Source organism: Petaurus breviceps, unplaced genomic scaffold (genome assembly GCF_028583685.1).
Source record: "Petaurus breviceps papuanus isolate PSGF00001 unplaced genomic scaffold, PetGlider_PUasm1.0 172, whole genome shotgun sequence".
NCBI classification, from domain to species: domain Eukaryota; kingdom Metazoa; phylum Chordata; class Mammalia; order Diprotodontia; family Petauridae; genus Petaurus; species Petaurus breviceps.
This window is the reverse complement of record NW_027185755.1, coordinates 5,724,693-5,750,422: the sequence shown is the minus strand read 5'-3', so window position 1 is coordinate 5,750,422 and position 25,730 is coordinate 5,724,693. Positions and strand designations below refer to the sequence as shown.

Sequence of the window (25,730 nt, the reverse complement as noted above, 5' to 3'; positions counted from 1 at the left end):
TACATTTCAGATGGCAAAAATCTACATTCTCTTCCTCTTGCTCCAGTATCCTTTCAAATTGAGAATGAAAGAAAAATGAACCACCTCCCCTTTATAAACATATGTGGGCAAGCAAAACAAATTTCCTCATTCTGATTCCCCCCTGCTCCAAAAAAAAATCTCACTCTTCATCTCTTCCTTCATCTCTTTATCAGGTGATAAGTGACACATTTCATCATTAATCCTCTGCAATTGTGCCTAGTCATTATGCTGAGCAGATTCTCTAATTTTTTCAAAGTTCTTTGTCTTTACCATATTCTTGTTATTGTAAAAGTTGTTCTGGTTCTGTGCATTTCACTCTGCATCAGTTTTCCCAGGTCTTTTTGAAAATATACCTTCCATCTTTTCTTGCAGGACAATAATATTCCGTCACATTCACATACCATAACTGGTTTAGCCATTTCTCAATTGATGGACACCTCTTCAGATATATACTTTTTGCCACCTCTAGAAGAGCTATAAATATTTTGAGTGTCATTAAGATTCTTGTTTTTTTGCATACAACTAATCTCTCTCTTAATCTACCTTCTCTCTAATTTTCCCTTTTCCCCCTTCTCCTTGTACCCAACTTTGTACACATGAGCTTCCCTCATTTGACCACTTCAGAGGAGACACATGTAGAATCTCCCAATATTTGAATATAAACATTTTATTCTTGTTTAATTATGTTTATCTTTTTATGTCACTCAACTTCTATGTTTGAACTTCAAAGTTTCCACACAGCTCAGGTCTTTTCACCAGGAATATTGGGGAGTCTTCTGTTCAATTATAGGCTTCATTTTTTCTCCTGTAGCACTATACTGAGTTTTTTTTTGATAAATTATTCTTGTCTATAGTCCCATATCCTTTGCCTTCTGGAATATTATATTCCAAGCTCTTGGCTTCTTCATCAAAGTGGCTACTAAATCTTGTGTGACCATGTGACCTTGGGCAAGTCACTTAACCCCAAGTGCCCTCCAAAATAAAAAAACCTTGTGTGATTTTGACTGTGGTGCCTTGGTACTTTAATTCTTCCTTCCTGGCTATTTGCAGTATTTTTTCTTTAACTAGAAATTTTGAATTTTGGCTATCATGTTCTTGGGAGCTTTCATTTGGGGATGTGACCAGTGGATTCTTTTTATTTTCACTTTGCCCTTGGGCTCAGAGATCTGGGCACTTTTCTTTTAAGATTTCTTGAAATATGAAGGATGTCTAGATTATTATTTTTTTTTTTGCCATAGAGTTCAGGTCATCCAATGTTTCTTAAATCATCTCCTCAATTTGTTTTCCAGGTCTTTTGTTTTTACTATGAAGCACCTTACATTTTCTTCTATTCATTCAGTCTTTTAATTTTGTCTAATGTTTCTTGTTGTTTCATGGAGTTACTGGCTTTCATTTGGTTCACTGAATTTTAGGGATTTTTTTTACCTCTTCTTAATTTGCTTTCTAAATCTTTCATTTCTTTTCCTTTTTTTTTCTTCTTGCCCTTTCATTCAATTTATAAAAACATTTTAAAACTCTTTTTTTAAATGCTTGCTTCATCTCTTACAGGCATTCTAGTTAAATTTGTGCCCAAGCTATATTATTTCTTCAAGGCTGTGCTCATGGATGTTTTGGAGTCGTTTTCCTCTTCTAGGTTTGAATGATCATATTAGCTTTTTATGATGGGATTCTTTTATCTATTTGTTTACTCAATCTAATAGCCTGCTTCAGATTTTATGGTAGGGCACAGCTCTGAATTCTTCTGGAGGGTACGTCTGGCATGGCCTTATTGCTGCTTTCTTAGGGGTGTTAAGGATCTCAGGGACAACTTAGGCTCAGGACCGATAAGTTTTCTTTCACTGCTCCCATAATGATCTCATCTAGGACAAAGTCTGATCCCTGCCACTCTGGTGAGCTCTGAAATTTCCCTACCTAGGCTGCTGCTGGATTTGACTTCTATCATGTGGCTGGAAAGCTCTGCTAGGTCAGAATGACAAAACTGCAGACTCTCTGGGTCTGAGATTTCAGAACTGATCAAACCTTTGCAGGTTTAAGACTGGGCTAGAAGCTGGCACTGTGACCACCCCCCTCTACTCCTGGGGTCTGAGCCACTCAGCTGCTACTGGCTTCTGAACTTGTTCCCCAGGACCTTCTGCCCTATACCTCTGGAGTGCTGCCCTTGGGCACAGTCCCTCTCCTCTATTCACCCTGGATCTGCGGACTTGGAATTGACCAGTGGGCAACAAAGCTGCCAGTTAGCAACTGTTCCTGCACCCTTCACTTGGCGTCATGCTATGAGTCTGGGACCTCCTTTCTTGCATCCCCTTCCTGGGTGCTGGAGTGCCTCCAGCAGACCTTGTCCTCAATGTCCACAAAACTTTCTGTCTCCCCATACTGATCTGGGCTGGAAAAAATGTCTTATTTTGACTTTTTCTTGGATTTCCCCATCAGAATTTGATCTGGTGCATTTTCTAGATCTCTTTGGAGGCAGGAATGAGGGACCAGCTACTGCTTCCTGTTACTCCAGTATCTTGGAGCTGCTATTTCTGTTGTTTGAATTTAAAATTTTTAGGTAATCAGGGTTAAATGATTTGCACAGGGTGTAATGGGAATGTAAATTTTTAAGATCTTCCCTGACCCTAGACTTAAGTGCACCTGGAGCCTGGGGTGGGAGCCTTGTTTTTTAGGAGATACTTTGTGATTGGGCAGTGGGTCAAGAAGGTTGTTACATTCTCTGAGCCAGGAGAAGGCTATATAAGACCTTGATGTGAAGCTTTGCTTTGGGGCTCACTTTGAGAAGTGTTCTGTGATTTGATAAGAGGAGACTCTGGGCAGCCGTTGAGAGCCCCCCAGCTTTGAAAACCCAGATGCTGATGCTTCCCTCTCTGGTAACTGTGATTTGGTATGGATGTATATAATGGTTGGACAGTTTAGAAGCCTGTCTGTTGAAATGTTCTTGTAACTTATGCTTGTAACCTCTGTATATTCTGAAGTTCGGGGTGCTGACCTTTTCCCCCTGAACTAGGTAAACAATATATATTTGATTGATTAAAGTAAGCTTGTTAACCCATTTTGAGTTGCTTTCCTTTAGCAAAGCAGATCTAAAAACGTGTGTTGGCAGACACTGTGGGGATGCTGGGGTTCTTGCCGCTACACAAGGTCACAGTTAGTAAGTATCTGAGGTCAGATTTGAACTCTGGTTCTCCTGACTCTAGGGTTGACATTCTATCCACTGAGCTACCTCGATGGCCCTGAATTCAAGTGTTAAATTAAGGAACTTAAAAATCCAATCTCCTACTGATGTTCATCTACTTTATGTCCAGTTCTTTGCCACCACAAAAAAAAGAATTGCTATTAATATTTTGGCATAGATGTGTACTTTCTGTCTTTAAGCTCCCTGGTGTTATATGACCAGCAGTGGGATCTCTAGGTCAAAGTTAACAACACTTTTGATCATTTAAAAAATATATTCCACACTGCTTTCTGAAATTGTTGGAATCCCACTTGGGAACCTCCATCCATCCAAATTGATCATCAGATTTGTTTGATTGAATGTTGATTAGGAGAAAATGGAATATGAATTCCTGAGAGGATCCCCCACAAGTAGAGTGAAGTAGCTTTCAAGTACATGGCTGTCATGGTATTGATTAGGACTGCTCAGAAGCATTTTTTAAATTCTTTGATGTTGGACTGTCTTGTGGGTAGTGATGTCCTCAGATAAGAGACCATGAAGATACAAAGGAAAACAATTCCAATAAGGAGAATGAATTAGTTACCTGAAAAGACTGATATGGAGGCAAAGGAAACTAATCAACTAAGATAGTTTTTTGTTTGTTTGTTTTTAACAGAAGATGGAAGCAAGGGAAGGCAAGAGACAATGCATGTGAGATTGTCATATGGTACTGTAAAAACGGTGTCAGAAGTGTTCTAACTAAAAACAATTTTTAAAAAAGGTCTTTTTTGTTATTGTTTAGCTATGTTGGGAGCAAAAGGAAACTGGGACTTCTGCTTGGAAGGGATAGGATAACTGACAATTGAGAGAAGGCGGAACTGTTCGACTCTTACTTTGCTTCTGGTTTCTCTATCAAGGAGAAGGATCTTTGGACTAAAAAGGACAGAACAAAAAGAGCCAAAAAGAAGCTGACAGCAAGGCATCACCTAGTTGACTTTAATGAAATCAAGTCTTTTGGCCAAGATGAATTATGTCCTGGCAAATGGGATTGCCAGCCCACTGCCAGTGATATTTGAAACATCATGGAGAACAGAAGCATTGAAGGATGCGAGGAGAAATGTCCCAATTTGTTAAAAATGGGGGTGGAGGACGCCAAAGAAAGGAGGAATAGTCTGGAAACTATAGACTTGTGGGCTTGATATCAATTCCTGGGAAAATTCTAGAACAAATTAGGAAAGATATAACCAGCAGGTGTTGCTATGGAGAGCAAAATCAACTATATCCACTCCTTTCTTATTTCCCCTTCCCTCCAGGGAAGGGAGTGGAGTGGAGTACTCCCAAGCTACATCTACTGTCCACCCACTGGGGCAGGTTCAGTGCAGGGCCTTCCCTTTTGGCTGTCACCCTCTCCTCTGATATCTCCCCTCCCTTCCAGTAAGGTGCAAAGACTTTTTTGCTTCAGCAACCATCACTGCACCATGCTCAGCCTGCCTCCACTGGGGTTAGAGACTTAGCAGTACTCAGCTAACAACAGGCTCCCTTATGCCCCAAGGGAAGAATGGGAGTTATTTTAAGAGACTGATGTAGATGGGACAGGGAACTCATCAAAACTTCAGGTTTTTTAAAGAAATGTCCAAAAGATACAGAAAATCTATGTAAAAGACACCAAATTCGTTCTTTGTTCTTTGGGGAATTTATAGAATTATTAACAAAATTAAACAGCTCTTTATGCCATCAGTGGAACTAAACAACTAGAACACTTCCTCATTTGGACTCTCCACCCAAAACCAAATATATGCAGGGGGAAATCACATTTCCAGGATGATCACATATGCTTTATGTGAAGAAAAACTAAATCCGAATAAAAGAATAGTTAGGATATAGCAAGAGAACAAATCATCAATGGATGCTTGATAAAACAAACAAGATGTAGGGGGAGGGCAGAGAAGGAAGTTGGAGAAAGGCAGGAAGAGGGAGAGACAGACAGAGAGGAGGAGGGGGATGAGGAAGAGAAACATGGGTGACTTTTCTCACATGTTCAGTTCATCTACCTCTTTCAGAAATATTGTTTTCTTTTCTTTTTTTCTTTTTGGAGGGGGGAAAGTAGGGCAATTGGGTTAAGTGACTTGCCAAAGGTCACATAGCTAATTTTGCATTAAGTGCCTGCAGCTGGATTTGAACTCAGGTCCTCCTGACTCCAGGGCCGGTGCTCTATTCACTGTGCCACCTACCCGCCCCCAGAAATATTTCTTCAGGATCATGATCTAAAGCAAAATAAAAGGGCAAGCTTCTATGACCATGGGGCATTCTTATCTTGTTTTTTAATTTCATAATTAAATTTTATTTTTCCCTAGTTACATGTAAAAACAATTTTAACGTTATTTTTCTCAAATTTTGATTTCCAAATTCTCTTTCTCCCTCCCTCTTTCCCTCATGGAGAAGGCAAGCAATTTGACATGGGCTATTCATGTACAGTCATGCAAAACATGTTTCCGTATAAGTCATGCTGTGAAGGAAAACAGACAAAAAACCCCCAAGAAAAATAAAGGAAAAGTATGCTTTTATCTGTATTCAGACTCCATCAGTTCTTTCTCTGGAGATGGATAGAATTTTTCATCATAAGTCCTTCAGAATTGTCTTAGATCATTGCATTGATGAGAATAGCTAAGTATTTACAGTATATCATCATACAATACTGTTGTTATTGTGTAAAATGTTCTCCTGGTTCTGCTTTGCATCAGTTTATGTCTTTCCAGGTTTTCCTGAGAGCATCCTGCTTGTCATTTCTCATAGCACAATCATATATATTTGTTTAACCATTTCCCAATTGATGGGCATCCCCTCAATTTTCAATTCTTTGCTATCACAAAAAGAGCTACAATGAATATTATTTTACATATAGGTCCTCTTCTTTTCTTTGATCTCTTTGGGATACAGACCTGGTAGTGGTATTGCTGGCTCAAAGGGTATGCATGGTTTTGTAGCCCTTTGGGCATAGTTCCAAATTGCTCTCCAGAATTGTTAGATCAGTTCACAATTCTACCAGAAGTGCATTAGTGCCTTAATTTTCCCAAATCCCCTCCAACATTAGTCATTTCTTTTCTGTCATTAGCCAATCTGATAAGTATGGGATGGCAGCTCAAGAGTTGTTTTAGTTTGTATTTATCTAATCAAGAGTGATTTAGAGCATTTTTTAATGACTATAGATGGCTTTGATTACTTCATCTGAAAACTTGTTCATATCCTTTGACCATGTATAAATTGAAGAATGGCTCTTATTTCTAGAAATTTAACAGTTCTCTATATATTTGATAAATGAGGTCTTTATCAGAGATATTTGTTGTAAACATTTTTTCAGTTAATGACTACTGTGTATTTCCCTGCATCCTATTCTCATTTATTCTACTCTCTCCCCTTTCACTCTGTTCACTAAGAAAGATGTTTTGCTTCTGATTTTTACCATCCCCAATCTCTTCCATCAGTCTCACCTTCTTTAATCCCTCCCCCCCCTTTCCTGTATGTTAAGATGGATTTCTATCCCCAGCTGAGTTTGTGTTATTCTCCCTTTGAGCCAATTCCAATGATTAAGGTTCGTACAGTCCCCCCTGCCCACTTTCCGTCTTCAACTCCACTGTGTATGTCAGATAATTTACCCCATTCTACCTCTCCTGCATTCTTCTTTCTCATCCCTAATTTACCTTTTTAGATATATCATATTCAACTCACACCCATGCCCTCTATGTATACTCTAACTATCCTAAAATAATGATGAAGTTTTAAAGAGTTACAAGGATCATGTTCCCATGTAGGAATGTAAATAGTTTAGCCTCATTGCATCCCTTATGACTTCTTTCCTCTTCACCTTTTTATGCTTCTCTTGAGTCTTGTATTTGAAAGTCACATTGTCTATTCAGTTCTGACCTCTTCATTAGGAATGCTTTTGAAAGTCCTCTATTTCATTCAATATTTATTTTTTCCCCTTAACGGATTATACTCAGTTTTTCTGGGCAGGTGATTCTTGGTAGTAATCCTAGCTCCTTTGCCCTCTGGAATATCATATTCCAAGCCCTCCAATACATTAACACAGAAGTTGCTAAATCTTGTGTTATCCTCACTGTGGTTCCACAATATTTGAATTGTTTCTTTCTATCTGTCTGCTTGCAATATTTTCTCCTGGACCAAGGAGCTTTGGAATTTGGCTATAATATTTTCCTGAGAATTTTCATTTTGGGATATCTTTCAGGAGGTGATTGGTGTATTCTTACTGTTTCAATTTTACCTTCTGGTTCTAGAATATCAGGACAGTGTTCCTTGAAAATTTCTTGAAAGATGAGGTCTAGGCTTTTTTTTCAGGTTGCCCAGTAATTTTTTTTTTTTTAAAGCAATTGGGGTTAAGTAACTTGCTCAAGGTTACACGGCCAGTTATTATTTCTGGGCGTGGTGCTGAGTATCTGAGCCCGGATTTGATCCAGGTCATCCTGACACTGGAGCCGGTGCTCTTACTGGCTGAGCCACCTGGCCGCTCCTGCCCAGTAATTCTTAAATTATGTCTCCTGGATCTATTTTCCATGTCAGTAGTTTTTCTGAGGTATTTCACATTTTCAATGTTTTCATCCTTTTGATTTTGGTTGATTGTTTCTTGATGTCTCATGAAGTTGTTAGCTTCCACTTATAAAGTCCTAACATTTAAGGAATTATTTTCTTCAGTGAGCTTTTGTACCTCTTTTTTCCATTTGGCCAATTATAATTTTTAAGTTCTCTTTAGTGGATTTTTGTATATCTTTCTTCCATTTGGTCAATTCTGCTTTTCAAGGCATTCTTTTCTGCATTAGACTTTTGTAACCTCTTTTACCATTTGATCTATTCTGGTTTTTAAGGTGTAATTTTGTTTAGTAATTTTTGTGCCTCCTCTACCAAGCTGTTGACTTTTTTTCACAATTTTTGTTGCAGTACTCTCATTTCTCTTCCCATTTTTCCCCCTACCTCTCCTACTTGATTTTTAAAATCCTTTAGAGGGGCGCCCAGGTGGCACAGTGAATAGAGGACCGACCCTGGAGTCAGGAGGGCCCAAGGGAGTTCAAATCTGGATTCGACAGTTAACACACACAAACTAGCTGTGTGACCTTGGGCAAGTCACTTAACTTCAAATGCCCTCCCCAAAAAAGGTAAAAAAAAATCCTTTTGAGCCATGGCTTGGGGCCAATTCATATTTTTCTTTGAGGCTTTGTATGTAGGAGTTTTTACTTTGTTTTGACCTCCCCTGTCACCATAGCAATTTTCTGTAGCCAGGATCTTTTTCTGCTATTTGTTCATTTTTCTAGCCCATTTCTTGACTTTTAACTATTCTAAAGTGGGGTTTTGCTTCCTGAGTGTAGGGGGCACTATCTTAAACTGAAGTTTTTTTTTGTGCAGTGGTTTCCTGAGGTAATTCTCGGGACTTGCTAGGAAGAGTTTCAAGTCCCAGAATTCTCAGCAGGGGTCTCTTTCACTTCCTATATCCATAGAAGAAGAATTGGTTACAAAGAGATGAATGAACTTAGAAAAGGATGCAGTGATTTATTACAAAGAGTCAGCATGATTTCATGAGGGACAGACTGTATTATTTTCTTCTTTATGGAGTTCCTGAACTAACTGATCTTCAGAAAACTTGTCTAGACTTTAATATATTACTCAATATGGAATCTCATATTTTTCTGAAGAAAACATTAAGATGTGAATAGATGATAAGATGTGAACTAAATAAACATAAAACTAGATGGATTTGAAGTTGGCTATAAAGTATTACGTTTAGGGTCAAAATAATCAACTTCACAAGCACAGGATTGAGGAATCAGGGTTAGATGGCAATTTATCTGAAGATCTAGGGGTTTCATTGGACCATAAAGATACTGTAAGTCAGCAGTGAGGGAGACTAAGGTGTCAGGTGCAGGAACAAGAGTAGAAAATCAGGTTAGGAAGATACTCCCACACTTGGCTTCCTGAGAATGATTTTAGCAGTTAGAAAAAAAAAAATCATTCTTCTCTGAGTAACAAAAAGCAGATCAAATGGGCAGAGCAAAAAATAACTTTCAATAACACAGGAAACAGAAATGATACAGGATAATTTATAGGAGAGATTTATTTGAAGAAATATTACAACATATAAAAACTACATAAAGTATTTCCACTTGCATAAAGTGGTAGATTATTTAATACAATGCATAATAAAAACAGGTTTAAAAATCCAGAATGCACAAAGGGCACTGCACAGTTTGATTACTAAATGATTATTAGTTGATAATCTGAACACCACAAAACAGCTCAATGTCAGCCAAGGAGACAAACACTGTTTACAAGGACAGCAGAACAAAAACATATTTCAGTGCATGTTGGAGATCCTGGTGCCAGAAAGGAAGATGATGGGAGATGCAAAGGTTAATCCGTGGACTCTAAATTTTCTTGTTTAATTTTTTCTGAGAAGAAACAAGGTGAAGACACATTTGAATAGAAAGTGACAGCATGGTATTATGACTACCAAATGTGACAGTTTAAAGAACAATCCTATTAAATACCCGAAAATGTTACCACAGACAGCAACAAGCTGGTAATGTCTGAACACACACACACACACACACAGTTCTCCTCCACATAGTAGCTGCTCTCTTACACACAGCAGGCTAAAGTATTAGTATTCTCAATCTTTACTTAGCATCTGATACTCAGTAAAGGAAGCCCACCCAGAAGAGGGGCTCTCCCAAGTGATTTCCCTTCTCTGACCTATAGTCTCCTTAGACTCAATGAGCAAAGTGGGAAGGAAAAGGGGACAGCTGAGTTACCACAAACCACCCCTAAAATGTAATAGCATGCAATCCATTTCACACACCAGAAAGTCCTCTAGGCATACTGACACCTACCTGTGGCATTCTCTTTCACTTTGGCCACCACACAGAGCTTGATCTCTAGGCCTATGGCTTTGGCAAGGGGTGGAGGCACAGCATTGCCCACCTGCATGGGAAAGAGGGGAATAGAATCTGGTGTTGTGCAATAGGGTCCTGTGCCTAGATAGATCCCTGTGGAACACCTTGGCTTTCAGCACACTATCAGGAGGCAGCAGCAATCTGAGCAGGCCTCAGAGGATTTGAATCAGGGTGCCATTCTACCCCAAATTCTCATTCTCTTTCCCAGTCTATTTTTGAGAGGGTCTTGTTCTTAGAGACCTCAAGGCCACCTAAAGCCTTCTGGTAGGAGAGCCAAATGCAATTTATATCAAATATCTATTTGGCAAGAAAAATACTTCATTTGGTTCAAGTATCAATTGCACTAAGCAATGACAAAATTCGTAATAAAGCTCCTTCTGGCAGCCTCAAAAGAATGGAAGTTAACACTAACCTGTCTGTGTTTATCTAAGATGTTGCCAAACAATCTGTAGGTATCTGGAAATCCTTGGGACCGGGCACATTCCCGTACGCTCACTACTCGGTGCTGTTCTGGGTGAAGTACTCGACCCTGTGGACACAAGAATCCATGTCATCAGTCCTTTCATTAAAAGAGTTCTCCTTTCATTAGAAAGCATGCACTTGGGGTGCCTAGGTGGAGCAGTGAATAGACTGCTCTATTCTATATTCTATATGAATAGTACCAGTCCTAGAGTCAGGAGGACATGAGTTCTAATCCGGCCCCAGACATTTAACACAAAAACCAGCCTGTGACCTTGGGCAAAGCACTGCCCTACCTTCATCTCTCCAAAAAAAAAAAAAAAAAAAATCGGCACAAACTTGCACTAGCCTTAATAGAGAAAAATAAGACTGACATCTCTCCTTCCTGTAACACAACAGGATCACCTTTGTTGCTTAACTGCAAGAAAGCTTTGAAGATGACATCCTGGGTTGGGGATCTCCACTGGGACACAGATTATTGGAAAGTGTATGTAGAGAAGTGGCAATGAAAACAATGCTCTGAACTGAATGGCTGTGTAGGAATGACAGCTGGGCCTCAAAATGCAAGGTCATTTATGGAGTGGCTCTATGGTAAGTACCAGTTACCAACATTTTTATGTTCCACGAGGGTGGGAAAATGAATGAATTCCACTTTCCCCCACTGACGCACCCATACCTGCTTGCCCATTGGTTCAGGATTAGTAACTGTAGTGCTGAAGAAGCCATCCCATTCCAATCTTCCATAGAGCCCAGCCCAGTGGTTGTGCCTGTTCCCTGTGTGGGGCAGGCACCATGGAATCAAAGTGTTGAATTGTCTATCTGCAGGATCACATGGTTTACCTGAATGGAAGAAAAACCAAGCTGAAATTCAGTGGAAAACAGTTATTTGGTATTTAATTTGATTGACCATTACAATGAAAGGGAACATTGGATTTAGAACAGCATCTTTCACCACAGATCAGAATAAGCTTCAAAGGAATATGCAATCTAAATGTACAAGATCACACCACAAGGATAATTAGAGTGCAAGGACATACATATGTTCAAGCAGAGAAAGTTTGTGGTTTTTAAAAAATAGTTATTGAGTGTTATTTTTGGTTTAACAAAACCTACATTTTCCAATATATCACAAACCCCTCTCTAAGAGCAAGAATTCTTAACCAAAAATGGACAGATGCAATCATAAAATATTAAATGGACAATCCAGATTATAAAAACTGAAAAGCCTCTGAACAAAAAAAGAACAAGAACAAAAACAAAGAGAAATGTAGCTAGAATAAGAGAAAGTATCTGAATAGGAAAAAAAAAATCTTTGCATAAGATATTTCCAATATAAAGTTAATTATCCAGGATATGTAAGGAATATTCCTTTTAAGAAAAGTCACTAAAACTGCTCATACCTTTTGATCCAGTGATCCCCCTGATCCCCCTGCAGGACATATACCCTAATGAAATTTATAGGAAATATTTTGCTCCCTTCTCACAGTAACCCAGTGATCCAGGTATAGCTGGGTAATATGAAGATCATTTAGAATCAATCAGTGAAGACTGGACATCAACTCTCATCCCTTCTGAGAGAACAATTCCAAGATTAGGAAATATACCTACCTTCTGCACAGGAGCAGACACCTCTGAGAGCTCCAGTGTTGCTACGTCCATTCTTCTTCTCGTGATGGGTGTATCGCAATTTCCTGGTTGTCGTACCGTCTGAGAGACGGACCTCAATGTTGGGTAGGTCACGCCAGTCTGATCCTGGGGCCAGGGGAATGTGTCTCATTCGGCCAGCTACCAAAGCACTCATATCCTGCAACCCAAATGACCATTACCTTTCCATTGTTGTCTCAAACCCTCTTCCCACCCAGGCCTATCAGACATCAATACATCAGATTCTGAAAAGTATTTTAGAACTTAAGATCATGCATTTTAAAGTAATAGCTCAGAACGTTTACCTCGTAAAAGTGACACTGTGAAGCACTGTTCCTTATGGGAACACAACTATTTACGGAGAATGATGACTAGGTATGTAAAGCATGTAAGGTCTTTTAAGACCAGCTACCAAACTAGACCAATAGAAAACATGGGAAATTTCAGCTACAGCTCAAGTCTGACCTTGCAGATGTGATCCCTGAGGATGGGCTGATACTGTGAGCCCCTTATTTGCCTTTGAAACCAGGACTGAGGTTCTCCATTGTAAGAGATCTCCAGGGCAGAAGCACCATTCCTAATCTCGGGAAGGTCTGACATTGTATCCCGTACAGTGATGGTTCGGAATGGAGCAGAGTTCATTCTGAAATACAGTGCAATCACCAGTGGAAATTCAGATTCTGAAAACTGTTTTGATCATATAACATCAATAACAATGCAGAATTGAAATGCTGCTTTGGTTGTCATTCTATTGCAGAATCTTTTTCCCCTCCAAAATTCTCCTGGTTCTCCTCCTGACCGTTTCTTCTCAGTCTCCTTCGCTGGATAATCATCATCCATGCCCCACACCTTCGACAAGGGTACACCTCAGGCCTTTTGTGCTGGGTCCTTCTCTTTCTATACTGTCTCTTGGTGATCTCCTTACTTTCTACAGGTTCTGTCTCTAAGTAGATGAATCCCAAATCTATATATGTAACCTTCACTTCTCTCCTAAGCTCCAAGCCCAAATCACCTACTGTTTGATGTACATTCACACCTACTTGAATGTTTCATTAATACCTAACACTCAATATGTCAAGTAAAAGAACTTATTTCCTCTAAATTTTTAATCCCCCCTCACTGAAATCCACTATTTTTTAACTTTCCTATTTCTATTAAGGGCACCCGGTCTTCTAGTCACCCAGGTTGGAAAGCTCAGAGTCCTCTTCAATTCTTCATTCTCCCTCACCCCCCATATCTAATCTGTTACCACAGCCTTTCTTGAATCTCTCCTCTTCTCTCTCCTCATACAGCCGCCACCCTGGTCCAGGTCTTTATCACTGCTCAACTAAACTACTGCACTAAACCTCCAAGTTGGCCTCCCTGCTTCCTCCCTCCTCACACAGCGGTGAGCACCCACCTCTCAATGTCACTCCCCTGCTTAAGAAGTCTCAGTGGTTCCCCATATTTTTTCTGGAAAAATTTCTGCAAAATTCTGCTTGGCATTTAGAGCCAACTTCCTGATGGAGCTGAAGCTCATCTTGGCAGAATGATTTCAAATTAGGCCCACCCCCCTCCCCACGTTCCAACCAAACTGGATTAGTTGTTTGTTCCCTGTATATCACATTCCATGTCACGTTTTCATGGCCTCATTCAGGCAGCTTCTGTAGTCAGAATGTTCTCTGGAACGACCTATATCTTGGAATCCCTGGCTCCCTTCAAGCCTCACCTGAAGAGGTCTTTCCTGATGACCTTCCCTCTGGTTGTTAGCAATCCCTCCCAATCGTGAAATTGCCTTGTATATATTTTATATCTCTTTATCTGGGAATATGTTGTCTCTCCCTTACTAAACATAAGCTCCTCAAAGACAAGGGATATCATCTTTGTCTTTGTAATCACCCAAAGCCTAGCACAGTGCCAGGTACACAGCAGTTACTTAGTAAGTCACAGAGTTGAATACTTGACTACAGAGTGTATAAAACCAACACTGCCAAGTCAGACAATACTAAGCAAAGTAGCACAAGGATAGAATGTCATGGAAGGCAGAGCATTCTATTACTCTGTACTGTACACATCTCCTTTTTCCTCCTTCTTTTCATTCCAACGGATGACTTAAGGCCTACTACTAGTGACACCTATAGACGATGAGCTCTGAGGATTTTATGTAAGGTTAAAGAGCTTGCTGACACCTCAATAGGGATTGGTTCCTGGGATAAATGGAATACTTCTGCATTCCTTTACCTTGTTATATTGCTAACAAATTTTTTGTCATCCACCACTACACTGAGCTGGCAGGCTCGGGGTGCGAATACATGCAGGGGCTCCGGAAACATGGGGAGTTTCTCGCCTGGGGCTGCAGCCAGGATGATGGCCCTTCTTCGAGTTTGAGCAACACCATACTGGCCAGCCTGGACACAGAAGACAAAGCATAAATTCTACAAAGTTAGCCCGACACACTAGACAGTATTTAAAAGTAAAGGTTATCTGTATTGCTAGACTCTAGGTCTACCTGTTAAATGGAAAAATTGCAAATATGCATAGCAAGGGAGATGTTGGCTTCGAAACAAGTTAGATTTATTGAATTGTTATTACTTACAATCAACCACACAGTTTTAAAGTTAATGCCAAAGTCATGCTAATTTATCTAATCATATATAAGTCCCTCACCCTAGGTCATACTAGATCATCTGCTTGTGGCGCTAACCAGAAGCTCTCTCCTTTTTAATGTCTTTTGTTTTTATATTAATCATAAATGTATATACCCTACCACCCTTGGAATTGAACCTTCCAGTATTGAAACCTTCCCTGTAGCAAAGAAAATAAGTTTACCAAAAACACCAATATGGTGACCTTGATTTTTTATATTCTATTCTGCCTTTAGTTATTTTGATAATTAACGACCTAGCCCTCTAATATAACAAAAAATCTGACATCTATGTCAGTAATATTCATGCCCATATAAGTGCACACCACAAAAAGCTGGAGACAAATATATGACTTCAATGGTAAAAGTCTTGCCAAAAAAAAATTTAGAAGTGAGCTAATTAATTAGTACTACTTAATTAGAAGTACCTTTCACAGTTATGGCTGGGGGTCAATATTTAATGAAACAAAGGGGTTCACAACAAAGAACATAGATAATTTCAATTACATAGAATTGAAAAGCTATGATACAAACAAAATTAAAAGCAATTGATTTGGGGGGAATCTTTGTAATAAATATGTCTGATCTAGTATCTAAGATATGTAGTTAGGCAATGAACATTGAGGACTAAAAGTTATTCCCCAATAGAAAATTGTTAAAGTATATGAATAAATAGTTCTCAGAGAAGAATTGCAAACTGTAAACCATAAAAAATATTGCTTAAATATATTTTATGCATAAAATGTAGATATTGTATAATATACAAAGTATATTGTATATAGATATATGTATATTGTGTATAATGTATAATACATTGCTTAAATAAACACATTTATACATAAAACATATATAAATATTATAATAATGTATATGATAAAATTTTATGCATAAATGCATAAAAATTTTGCAAAAAATAATATGGAAATAGACAATATTAGAGAGGTTGTGTCGAGTCAGGTGTGCTGATACCTCACTGGAGGAACAGTAAATTTGACCAAAGATTCTGGAAAGCATCTTGGAATTATGCCAAGGTGACTAATATCCTTAACTATTAGACCCAGAAGTTCCACTGCTGGTCAAATGCCTAAAGAAGGCAAATGATTTAAAGAAAACAAAACAAGTAGTCCCATATACTCCAAAAACAGTTCTGACAACATTTTTGGTAATATCAAAGAACTGGAACAAAGTAGATGCCCACAAATTTAGGAATGGTTAAAACAAGTTGTAGTACATGAACAATAGAATATTACTATGTATAACAGGAAAAGATGTATATGGTGAATACGGACGTATGGGAAGACATTTGAACTGATACAACATGAAGTACCAGATCTAAGAAAACAATAAAACATGCCTACAACAATGTATACAGAAAGAACAACAAATTAATTATATTGTTCAAATGATAATGATCGTGCCTGGACCGAAAAAAAGAGATGGGAGAAGGCATCTTTACTGAGGGGGTGGGAGAGACTATAGATGAGACACTACATAAAATGTCATACTTTTTTGATGTGAATGTTAATTTTGTTAATTGTTTTTGTGATCTTTACTATAAGGGATAGCTTTCTGGAAGAATGTATGTGGAAATAAAGGTAAAAGAAAACAAAATTTCTTTTTTTAGTTAAGGAAGAATGATTTAGGGTCAGAGGCAAAACTAACCTGCTGGACAAAAATGGGTTTTCTTTGATCTAACAGATATTAGGTATTAGAACTTCTTGAATTGTCACTATAAACTTAATTTCTTCTTACCAAGAAACCAATTAGCTTAAGAAAACAGGATTTGAGAAAGAATATTAGTTAAGAAAAAAAAAACATACAATTTGATTTCACTTTAGGAAAAATGGACTGAAATGATGTTAGTAAATGGAGTCCATTCTAACACACTGATAGAGAAGCAGATAAGGTAATAACAAGCAGCAGCATATTTAAGAGCAGCATCAAATTCCTGGCTACGTTTGTCTCCCCTGTATAGTCTCAGCATACCTGTAAGACGCCAAATGTGCACTGATATCCCATTCGAACCAGACATCGGAGTGTCAGCTTCAGAACCATGGAACGTTTGAATGACACAAAGTTTCTTACATTCTCTAGTAGGAAAAACCTGGGTCTGTAGTAATCACAGTAGCTGCAGGAGAATGGACATGACCTGAATAAGATTCTTTGCAAAAGGGGAGAATCAAACAACTAAATCCCACAGATACCTTTATTGTTCAGTAAACCAACTGATTGATCTGCCTAAAAGAGACAATGTGATAGAACGACCCACCTCCTTTGAATTCTCACTGTTATGTCTGAATGTGCCCTTGAATAGCACAATATATTGTAAAGTAGCAGTCATCAAAACTATCCAGTATTGGTTAAAAAGCAGAGAAGTAGATTAATAGAACAGACCAGATAGGAGAGAAATAGAAACAATGAAACTCAATAACTCAGTGTTCAATAAAGCAGAAAACAAATTAGTTATTTAAGAATAAAATTATTAAAGTTGTGATAAAAATTACTTAGTAAAGAAAGCAATTTTTAGAGACTGCTGGGAAAACTAGAAAACAGTCTGACAGAAATCAGACTTAAGAACAACAAGTTATACCATACTCCACAACACATTCTAAATAGACACATAGGTGCGGCTAGGTATTCAAATCTGGACCCAGACACTCACTAGTTGTGTGACCTTGGGCAAGTCACTGAACCCCAATTGCCCTGCCTTCCCCCCTGCAAAAGATAAAAAAAAAAAGTAGATATATGACCTCAATATTTAAAGTCATAATATTTAAAAAAGTAGAAGACAGACCATCAAACTCTCACAGCAATAGCTAAGACATATATTCTAAACCAAACAAGAGGTGATAATAAAGATAAAATAGATAACTTTGAACAGAAGAAATTGAAAAGTTTGTGCCCAGACAAAATTAATGTACCTTGGCTATATGGAAGGGGGGAAAAAAATCCCTTCATACAAAGCCTACTATGTGCCAGGCACAGCATAAATATTATCTCGTTTGATCCTTACAACCACCCCTGGGAGAGAGGTGCTCCCCATGTCACAGATGAGGAAACTGAGACAAATAGGTTAAGTGACTTGCCCAGTGAGACACAGTCAGTAAGTTTCTGTGGTTGCATATGAATTCAAATCTTCCTGACCTGAGGCCTAGTGCTCTCCACTGTGTTACCAATTGCCTCTAATCAAGATGGGAAATGGTTGGATAGGAAAAAAATCTTTGTATCAAATTTATCTGGTAAGGGCTTGGTATGCAAAATAAAGAATTATGCAAATAAAGTAAGTAAAATGTCCATATCTTCTAACTCAGAGATGCCATTATTGGGTTTGTACTCAAGAAGCCTTTCATAAGAAAGTTCCCACCTACACTCAAATATTGATAATACTATTTTTTGTGACAGCAATGAACTGGAAACCAAGTGGATGCCCATAACAATTACTGCCACACAAATGCAATGCAATATTACTGTGATATAAGAAATGATGAACACGATGAATACAGAGAAACATAAAAAAGAGCTACATGAACTGATGTAGATTGAAGTAGAGCCGAGAAAATGATATACACAATGACTAAAACAGATCTGTAAAACCACTAAAAAAATCAAAAGTGAATGTTGAATAAGTGACTTGTCTATTTTTAAAAAATCGTATCGGGGAGGCCAGGTGGCTCCAGTGTTGGGATCACCTGAGGATCAAATCCTGGCTCAGATACTTAGCACCACACCCAGAAATAACTGGCCGTGTAACCTTGAGCAAGTTACTTAACCCGGATTGCTTTAAAAAAAAACAACAACAGTATTTGTTATATGGGGATATTTGTTATATATAGGACTCTCTGGAAGTGGGGGGAAGGATACTGGGGAAAACTATGATGATATATAAAACAAGAGATAGCAATAAACTGTCTTTTTGTAAGCAATTCCTTCTGTAGCAAACTGCCACACAGGAAAATGGAAAGGCTCAAACTCCTAGTAAAACGTGAGGAAACAGGGATTTCACTAGGACTGCAGGTTCTCTGTTCTTGCCAAGCTCCAAGTAAGCAACAAGACTACAAGCCAAGATGAGGGAATAGTTATTCCCCAGTGTACTCACCTGAGGAAGGAGACAACTAGGGAGTTCTTGAACTTGGAATAAGTGCGTGAGTTGAAGCGGTTCATGCCACTAAACCCTTGGCAGGGTGGGCCACCGCACAGCATTTCTACATCTCCTTTCTGGGGCAGCTTCTGGCCCAGGCCGTTGGTCTTCTCCCCAGACATAACCAGCTTCAGGAGAACATTACAATCTTCTGTGAACACAGTGGTGCCAGGATTATTCAGCCGGAACGCCTGAGCAGCAGGCTCCCACATTTCAATGGCCCACAGTGTTTCTGATATTCCTGGAGGGAGAAAAAATGTCAGCTTTTGTTTGAGAAAGATGTGCTATGCTTATCATGCATTTTTAAAGCAATTCTCTTTAGATAGAAGGATGAGACAAAAAGTTCAAGAGCCCTTACAGAAGAACCCTACAAGAAAACAAAAGAGCTCAAACTAGAGCATCCAGGGGCAAAAACCTGCTGCCTTTACCTGCTTGGTGAAAGCCTTCAGACAATCCTCCACATCCAGAGAACACATCCAGGGTGCGAAGCTTGGGCACCTTTACTTCTGTTTCCTGCTCACTTGACTCCACTGCTACAGATTTTCCCCTGCTTTTGCCTGGAGGTAAGAGATGACCATTACTTTATTTTCACAATAGCTAAGCCCAAAGTCACAACAAACACACAGACTCCACTTTCCCTAGAAACTCCCAATGCCTTATTTCAAATGCCAAAAAAAAATGAGAAAATGAAGGATATAATAAAATATAATAATCTCCAGAAAGTTCCTTAGGAAATAGCTTACAAAGTAAATTATGGAAAGTTATGTTTCCTTTTGATTACAAAATAGAATTGGAAAAACCTTTGAAAATAAACCTGGACTACAACTAACCTTTTCCCTTCCCTTTTCCTTTCCCTTTATTCCTAGGACTACGGGCATGATTTGGAGGATCTTCAAAACTTTTAGTTTTTGCATTATATGCCTAAAAAACAAAAATCGGACATTAGTTACTTCAAATAAAAGAATAAGTCAACAAAAACAAACATTTCATCCATGTCCCAGAGAAGAAATTAGTTGGAAAGAACTTTAGAGAGTATACTGCCCAACTTTGTATAAAAATTCATTCAATAATATAGCTGATAAATCAGATAACTAATCTCTTCAAGATCTTGAGTGATAGGGAACTCTTCATATTCCACTGTAGGACAGACATACTACCATTAAATATTTAGTCCCCTTAACATGTGGTATCCAGAAATGAAGACAACATATATGTGATGTGACCAGGACAAATTACTGCAGGAGTAACATTTCTGTTAAGATTTAGATTCCATTAAGAGAGCTGAAGATGAAACTTGTATTTTGTTGGTGTTTTTTTTTGCTATCATGCTACACCGTTAACTCTTCAAGACTTAAAATGCCCTAAAATCCACAGGTCTTTCTCTGCTGGCTGTTTATGCTACCTTGGATTAAAAAAACAAAAAAAACCTCCAAGTTCTACACTAATACATGTATCCTTTTTCAACTTATTCTTCAATTTGGTCCCACCATTTCAGCAACTTATTAATCATCACCTCAAGGAAATAGAAGCGATCTGAGCCACCAGCAGAATAATCCTGAATACATTCTGTTAAGTCTTCCCCATATTCTATGATACAGCGACCTTGTACAGCCTTGAAGTCCACAATTGCTTCCTCATCACTCCAGTATAGCAGATTAATATCTGCATGATGACTTGCTTTCATTGATTTGTGGGTATTTTCTGGTCTGTAACAGAAGGAATCTGTTGCAAAATACATTTCTAGAAAGAGTATATCTAGAGGGGTGTCATAAAACCCAACCTACCCCCAAAACTCCCCTACTGGCCAACCAAGTGGCCTTAACCCCCTACCCACCCAACATTTCTCATTGGGAAGGAATTCACTGCAAGATGCCTGTTTAAACACAGCTAATGTGGGAGGGGTGATGTTCTTAGCCATTAGCAAGGAAAAATGTTGGTGCCTGACAGTGACTAGAACACTAAAGAAATAGATGTAGGATGGGTGGTTTGGTAAAGTATAGGACACTCTGGAAGGGGGAGGGGAGGCGCGTGTGAAGGATACTGGGAAAAACTATGTGAGTGGACATCTCAAAGATAAAAATGGTTAGTAAAAGGCCCAGAAGCAGAGAGCTGAGTGGCACAAAGGCAGAGCTGAGCAGTTGTAAAAAAGAATCAAGATAGTAGAAACTGGAGGTGTTGAGGAGAGAGGAAAGGGTTCCAAAAGGAGAAGGGAAACCCCTTGCTTTCTTCAGATTTTGCCTAGGCTGGCCCTGAAAAAAACAAAGGGCCTTGCAAATTATACTATTAACATCAAACTACGGATAGTACCAATAATCAGTGGGTACCCACTGATTCCATGCACTATATTCTATTGTTTGAAGTGTTAAGGAAAATCTCAAATAACTGAATTTTCTGTAGAAATGTTCCTAACTGAGCACTAAGCAATTTCTTGGAACTTTGCTACATGTATGAGTAGTTAAATTTATAATTGTTGCCAACCTATAGAATTTATTAACTCTGAGTTTGATGTCTGCTTCATTTGGCTTGCCATTACTCCGTTTGGTACAGAAGATCTCTTTGATACGGCCAATGCGATATGGGTCAGGAGCATCCTGGTTGCTGCCTTTAATGTATTCTGAATATTTCCGATAATGTTCTGGGTATAGGTCCTCATCCACAGACTCCTTCTTTGATCTCTTGGTTGGGCTACACAACTTCATGCTGCAGAAAACAAAACAGACTTTATTCAGGAAAACCAAAAGAAATACAACATTTTAAAAATAGACACACTCTCTTCTGGTATATGATCAGTTTGGTCAAGAGTTATTATATCATAAAACTTTTTAAAGCTGGTATGTATGACCAGTAAAAAGCACTGAAAAGACTTAGTTTTGTAGGCTTCTACCACCTGGGGAAAAAGAATTAAATCCATGTTCTTTTGTTAGATACATTTACTTTAGACTCTATACTTCCAAGGTAGATTTTCTACTCCATGGTCTCCATTTAAGCATCCTTTCATCTGACTTGGAAGGAAGATTTTTATTTCCTTCAGTTTCAAATAAAACACCATCATGTGTTTATTGGGCACCTATTAAAGGGATCCTCAATCACAGTCCTCTACTGAGGTCTCACTGGAACATGATGATTCCATTAAATCCTGACATTTAGTAAGGTCACATGATCTGTGCTGGTGGAGAAAATAGCCACTTTGCCATATTTGTAGACTGGAGAGACCCAACAGAGCTAGAAAAGGTATTAGCTTAAGAGTCAAGAGATGTGTCTTGACATGAGATGAGTTTCACATTGGTCCCTACTGAGCTTCAGCTTCTTCAGCTGTAAAATTAAAATAATCCTTGCCCAGACTACCATTCAAAGTACTAATAAACATGAAACTGTGTCATATGAAAATGCTAAATAAACATTAGGGACTATGCTTAAAATGCCTGCTCTGCTTCACCAAAGTTCTTTGGCATCAACTCTAATTGGAGCCAAGTAAGCTTGTCAAGGAAATTCTTAGAGGTCTCAACTACTGAGAGAGCAATTATCTAAGCTTATGGTATAGGCAAGATTCCCTACTAGGAGCTACCGAAGTAAAGAGTCCCCTAAGCCAAGAAATATATAATCTTGATGTAGAAGGAAAACCCCAAACCAAGTTAATTTTCATCTATGTCTCTCCTTGAGATATACTTCACATGATATGTTGAGGCAGTAATATTGATGTCCAGAAGAAAAGATTTAGCAGGAGAGGTAACAAGCTAACTCAGGCAAACATGCATGTCTTGAAAACATAAATTCCATATTTGAAATATATATGCCTCTGGCTAAATTCTTAAGAAAGATTTTTTTATATTTAAATCATCCTTTGTAAAAATAACTGCTAATAATTTCATAAAGATATGGAAATAAATATGGATACACCAATGAATACTAACTTAAATCCAAAAGCCTCTGGCAAAAAGAAGACTCCATCTCCTGTCCTATACTGTACTCCATTTTTCATCGCCAGGCCATAGAGCACCTTGTGGTCTAGCTCCTCCAGAGGCTCTGTTACTCTGGGGATTTCCTTCTGCCTCATCTCAGCAAGACGTGCACAGCTTATACAGAACCTGAAAGAGAGGAATCAGAAAGGCCGGTGACTGCTAGTGGTTTAAACCCAAGAGAATAAAGACTAAATGTCCAACTCTCTGTTGGATTTGTCCTGGTGCAGGTAGATTTTAAGAAAGTGATTTTAAGGTAGGCAACCTTCTCCCAACATCGTTATGGAACCTTGGACTGAACTGGAAACACAGGTTTCATACTAATATAAGCTTTCATTCCTAAACACTCACTTATGTTTATTATCCTCTGTAGGCTGGATCTTTGGAGGAGACTCAAACCTTGCATAGTCTTGATCATACCACATCTGGTAGAAATAGGTTCTGCCATCATCTTCAACCATTTTAATCTCCATGTCCAACCCCCCCTTTAGAAAGAAGAGAAAAGGTTTCAAATTCACCGAACATGGAACATTTTCAGACAACAGAGTGCAGTCGCTGGCTAAAGGGCCAAAGCTAAATCTCAAAGTCTGTGCCTACCTCCATGGACCAGTTTTCTGAGGGAGCTTTATAAAGAACATTCACTTTGCCATGGATATAGGAAAGCTGCATATCTTCACACTCATCTACCAAGAAGAGCTCCAGAGGGTCTGATGTTGCCCCAAGGACAGTATCTATCCCAGCACAGAACCAGTGAGCATGAAACATCTGTCCACTGCTGTCTTCCCACAATGCAGTGATTCTACAATTAAAAAGGAAAAAATTTTAATTGTTTAACTGCTTAAAGAATATTATGTCACATTTAGGAAATGTACAAGAAATGCTTTTCCCTCTAGAAAAGAGAACAGAAACGTTATATACACGGTCATTCATGGTCTCTGGATCAGATATTTATGCTTTATCATTTTTGTCAGAAAAAAGGATTTAATCTGGAATAGTGGGTGAAAACTAAGAAGATACAGGTAACACAAACCTTGCTAAATATAAGGGTTTGGTGGGATCATCAGGACTGACAGAAACACAGTCTCCTACTTCTAGAGTTTCAGAATCAATACACACTTTCTGGTAGTAATCCTTCTTTCCATCACTCTGCAAAACAAAAGCATCGTTTATAGACCCAATTTTATATATAATGATAGCTCAGTTTCTAACCCTAAAATTAGAGAATCTCCATTCCGTCATTCTAATAATTTTTACCCCCACACAAAATACTCATGTCTTCAAAGGTTGATGAATAGCAATGGGTAATAATAAGCCTTTTTCTTTAGCATAAAAGAATGTATACCATTTTGGCTAGTGACTAAGAAAAGGGAAGAAATATCTTGCTTTCTAACAACATATGAGAGAATAGAAAAGGGCCCTTCCCTCCAAATTCAAAAGAAAAATGTTCAAAATAACTATCAAGTAGGCACTTAGGAGTCCAAAGGTTTCAAGGCATTGGACTGAGTATTTAAATACACTGCCAGCTCTCATGCAAATGCCTCAAAATCCAAGAAAAAGAAAAGTTTAAATAAAATAAATTTTTAATAAAAGTATTTTAAAATATGTAAATATTTTTAAAACAAATTGGAAAACTAACACACTTTTAGAACATTCATTCAAAAGCACTATTCGGTGGGGCGGCCAAGTAGCACACACCAAAAGAGTAAGAGGACGGGCCCCAGCGTCAGGAAGACCTGGGGGTTGAATCCTGGCTCAGACACTCAGCACCCACCCAGAAACACAGGGCCCTGTAACTTTGAGCGAGTTACTTAACCCCGATTGCTTTAAAAAAAAAAACCATAACACTATTCAATTTGCTAGGCACACAAGATGACAAATCTTGCCAGTGCTTACTCTGCTAGGTCTGAAATCAGAAAGACCAGAAGTTCAACTATGATCTCAGACACATAACTAGCTGTGTGACCCAGGGCAATACCTAACCCTGTCTACCTCAGTTTCCTAATCTATAAAATAAGCATAACAATAGCACCTCTCAAGGTTGTTATGAAGAACAAATGAGATATTTGTACAGTGCCTAGCACAGGGTAGATGCTCAATAAATCCTTCCCCTCCACTTTCCTTCCCCACCCCAAAGCTACCACTTAAGTTCAGGCCCTGATCACTGCTCACCTCCAAATTATCTTAGTATCCTCCAAATTGATTACCAGCCTCAAGTACCCCTCCCCTACCTCAGCACTCCAATCCATCCCAACAACACTACAGAAGTAATTTCTTTAAAGTGTAAATCTTCAAACCTAAACAGAGAAATATCAATTGCTCTTGGGTAGGTTGGGCCAACATAATAAAAATGTAAACACTACCTAAATCAATTTACTTAATGCCATTCCAATCAAACACCCAAGGATTACTTTATAGAAACAGAAAAAATTATAACAAAAGATCAAGAATCTAAAGGAAAGTTAAAAAAAAAGTGGGACAAAGATCAGGAGTAGATTAGGGAAAGTTTAATGTCTATATGTATTCATATGTATATGAGCATGTATATATCAATATATAAATAAATTAACTCTTAATCATAAGGGGGTAGGGTGGGCATGGGGGGAACAAAGTAAAAAGTACATATCAGAGAACAAAAGAAAATTCATAAGGAAGCAAGGAAAGGATGGACAACTAGCAGCATGTAGTATTATATATGCTTTCTTGAAATGGAAATATATTGCTATATATTTTAAATCTCTTACATTCTGTATGCACAACACACTCATTTTTCCTTTCTTAGTTT

At 38.4% G+C, this 25,730-nt stretch overlaps 1 protein-coding gene across 2 annotated transcripts in view; it reads right to left on the bottom strand.

Annotated features, from left to right (window-relative positions):
• Positions 1-9,272: 9,272 nt before the first annotated feature.
• DNMT1 (DNA methyltransferase 1) overlaps positions 9,273-25,730 on the bottom strand; it is a 48,461-nt gene continuing 32,003 nt past the window's right edge. For both annotated transcript variants that reach the window (XM_069083107.1, XM_069083106.1), the window contains exons 18-34: positions 23,979-24,094; positions 23,546-23,747; positions 23,300-23,433; positions 22,904-23,077; positions 21,471-21,692; positions 20,506-20,698; positions 19,823-19,913; positions 19,421-19,549; positions 18,951-19,233; positions 16,841-16,982; positions 14,452-14,618; positions 12,697-12,874; positions 12,196-12,391; positions 11,264-11,427; positions 10,541-10,657; positions 10,066-10,156; positions 9,273-9,624 (exon numbers count right to left, since the gene is read on the bottom strand). In XM_069083107.1, the coding sequence (XP_068939208.1) occupies positions 9,587-9,624; positions 10,066-10,156; positions 10,541-10,657; positions 11,264-11,427; positions 12,196-12,391; positions 12,697-12,874; positions 14,452-14,618; positions 16,841-16,982; positions 18,951-19,233; positions 19,421-19,549; positions 19,823-19,913; positions 20,506-20,698; positions 21,471-21,692; positions 22,904-23,077; positions 23,300-23,433; positions 23,546-23,747; positions 23,979-24,094 (2,637 nt within the window). In that variant the 3' untranslated portion in view covers positions 9,273-9,586. The remainder of the gene's footprint in view (positions 9,625-10,065; positions 10,157-10,540; positions 10,658-11,263; positions 11,428-12,195; positions 12,392-12,696; positions 12,875-14,451; positions 14,619-16,840; positions 16,983-18,950; positions 19,234-19,420; positions 19,550-19,822; positions 19,914-20,505; positions 20,699-21,470; positions 21,693-22,903; positions 23,078-23,299; positions 23,434-23,545; positions 23,748-23,978; positions 24,095-25,730) is intronic.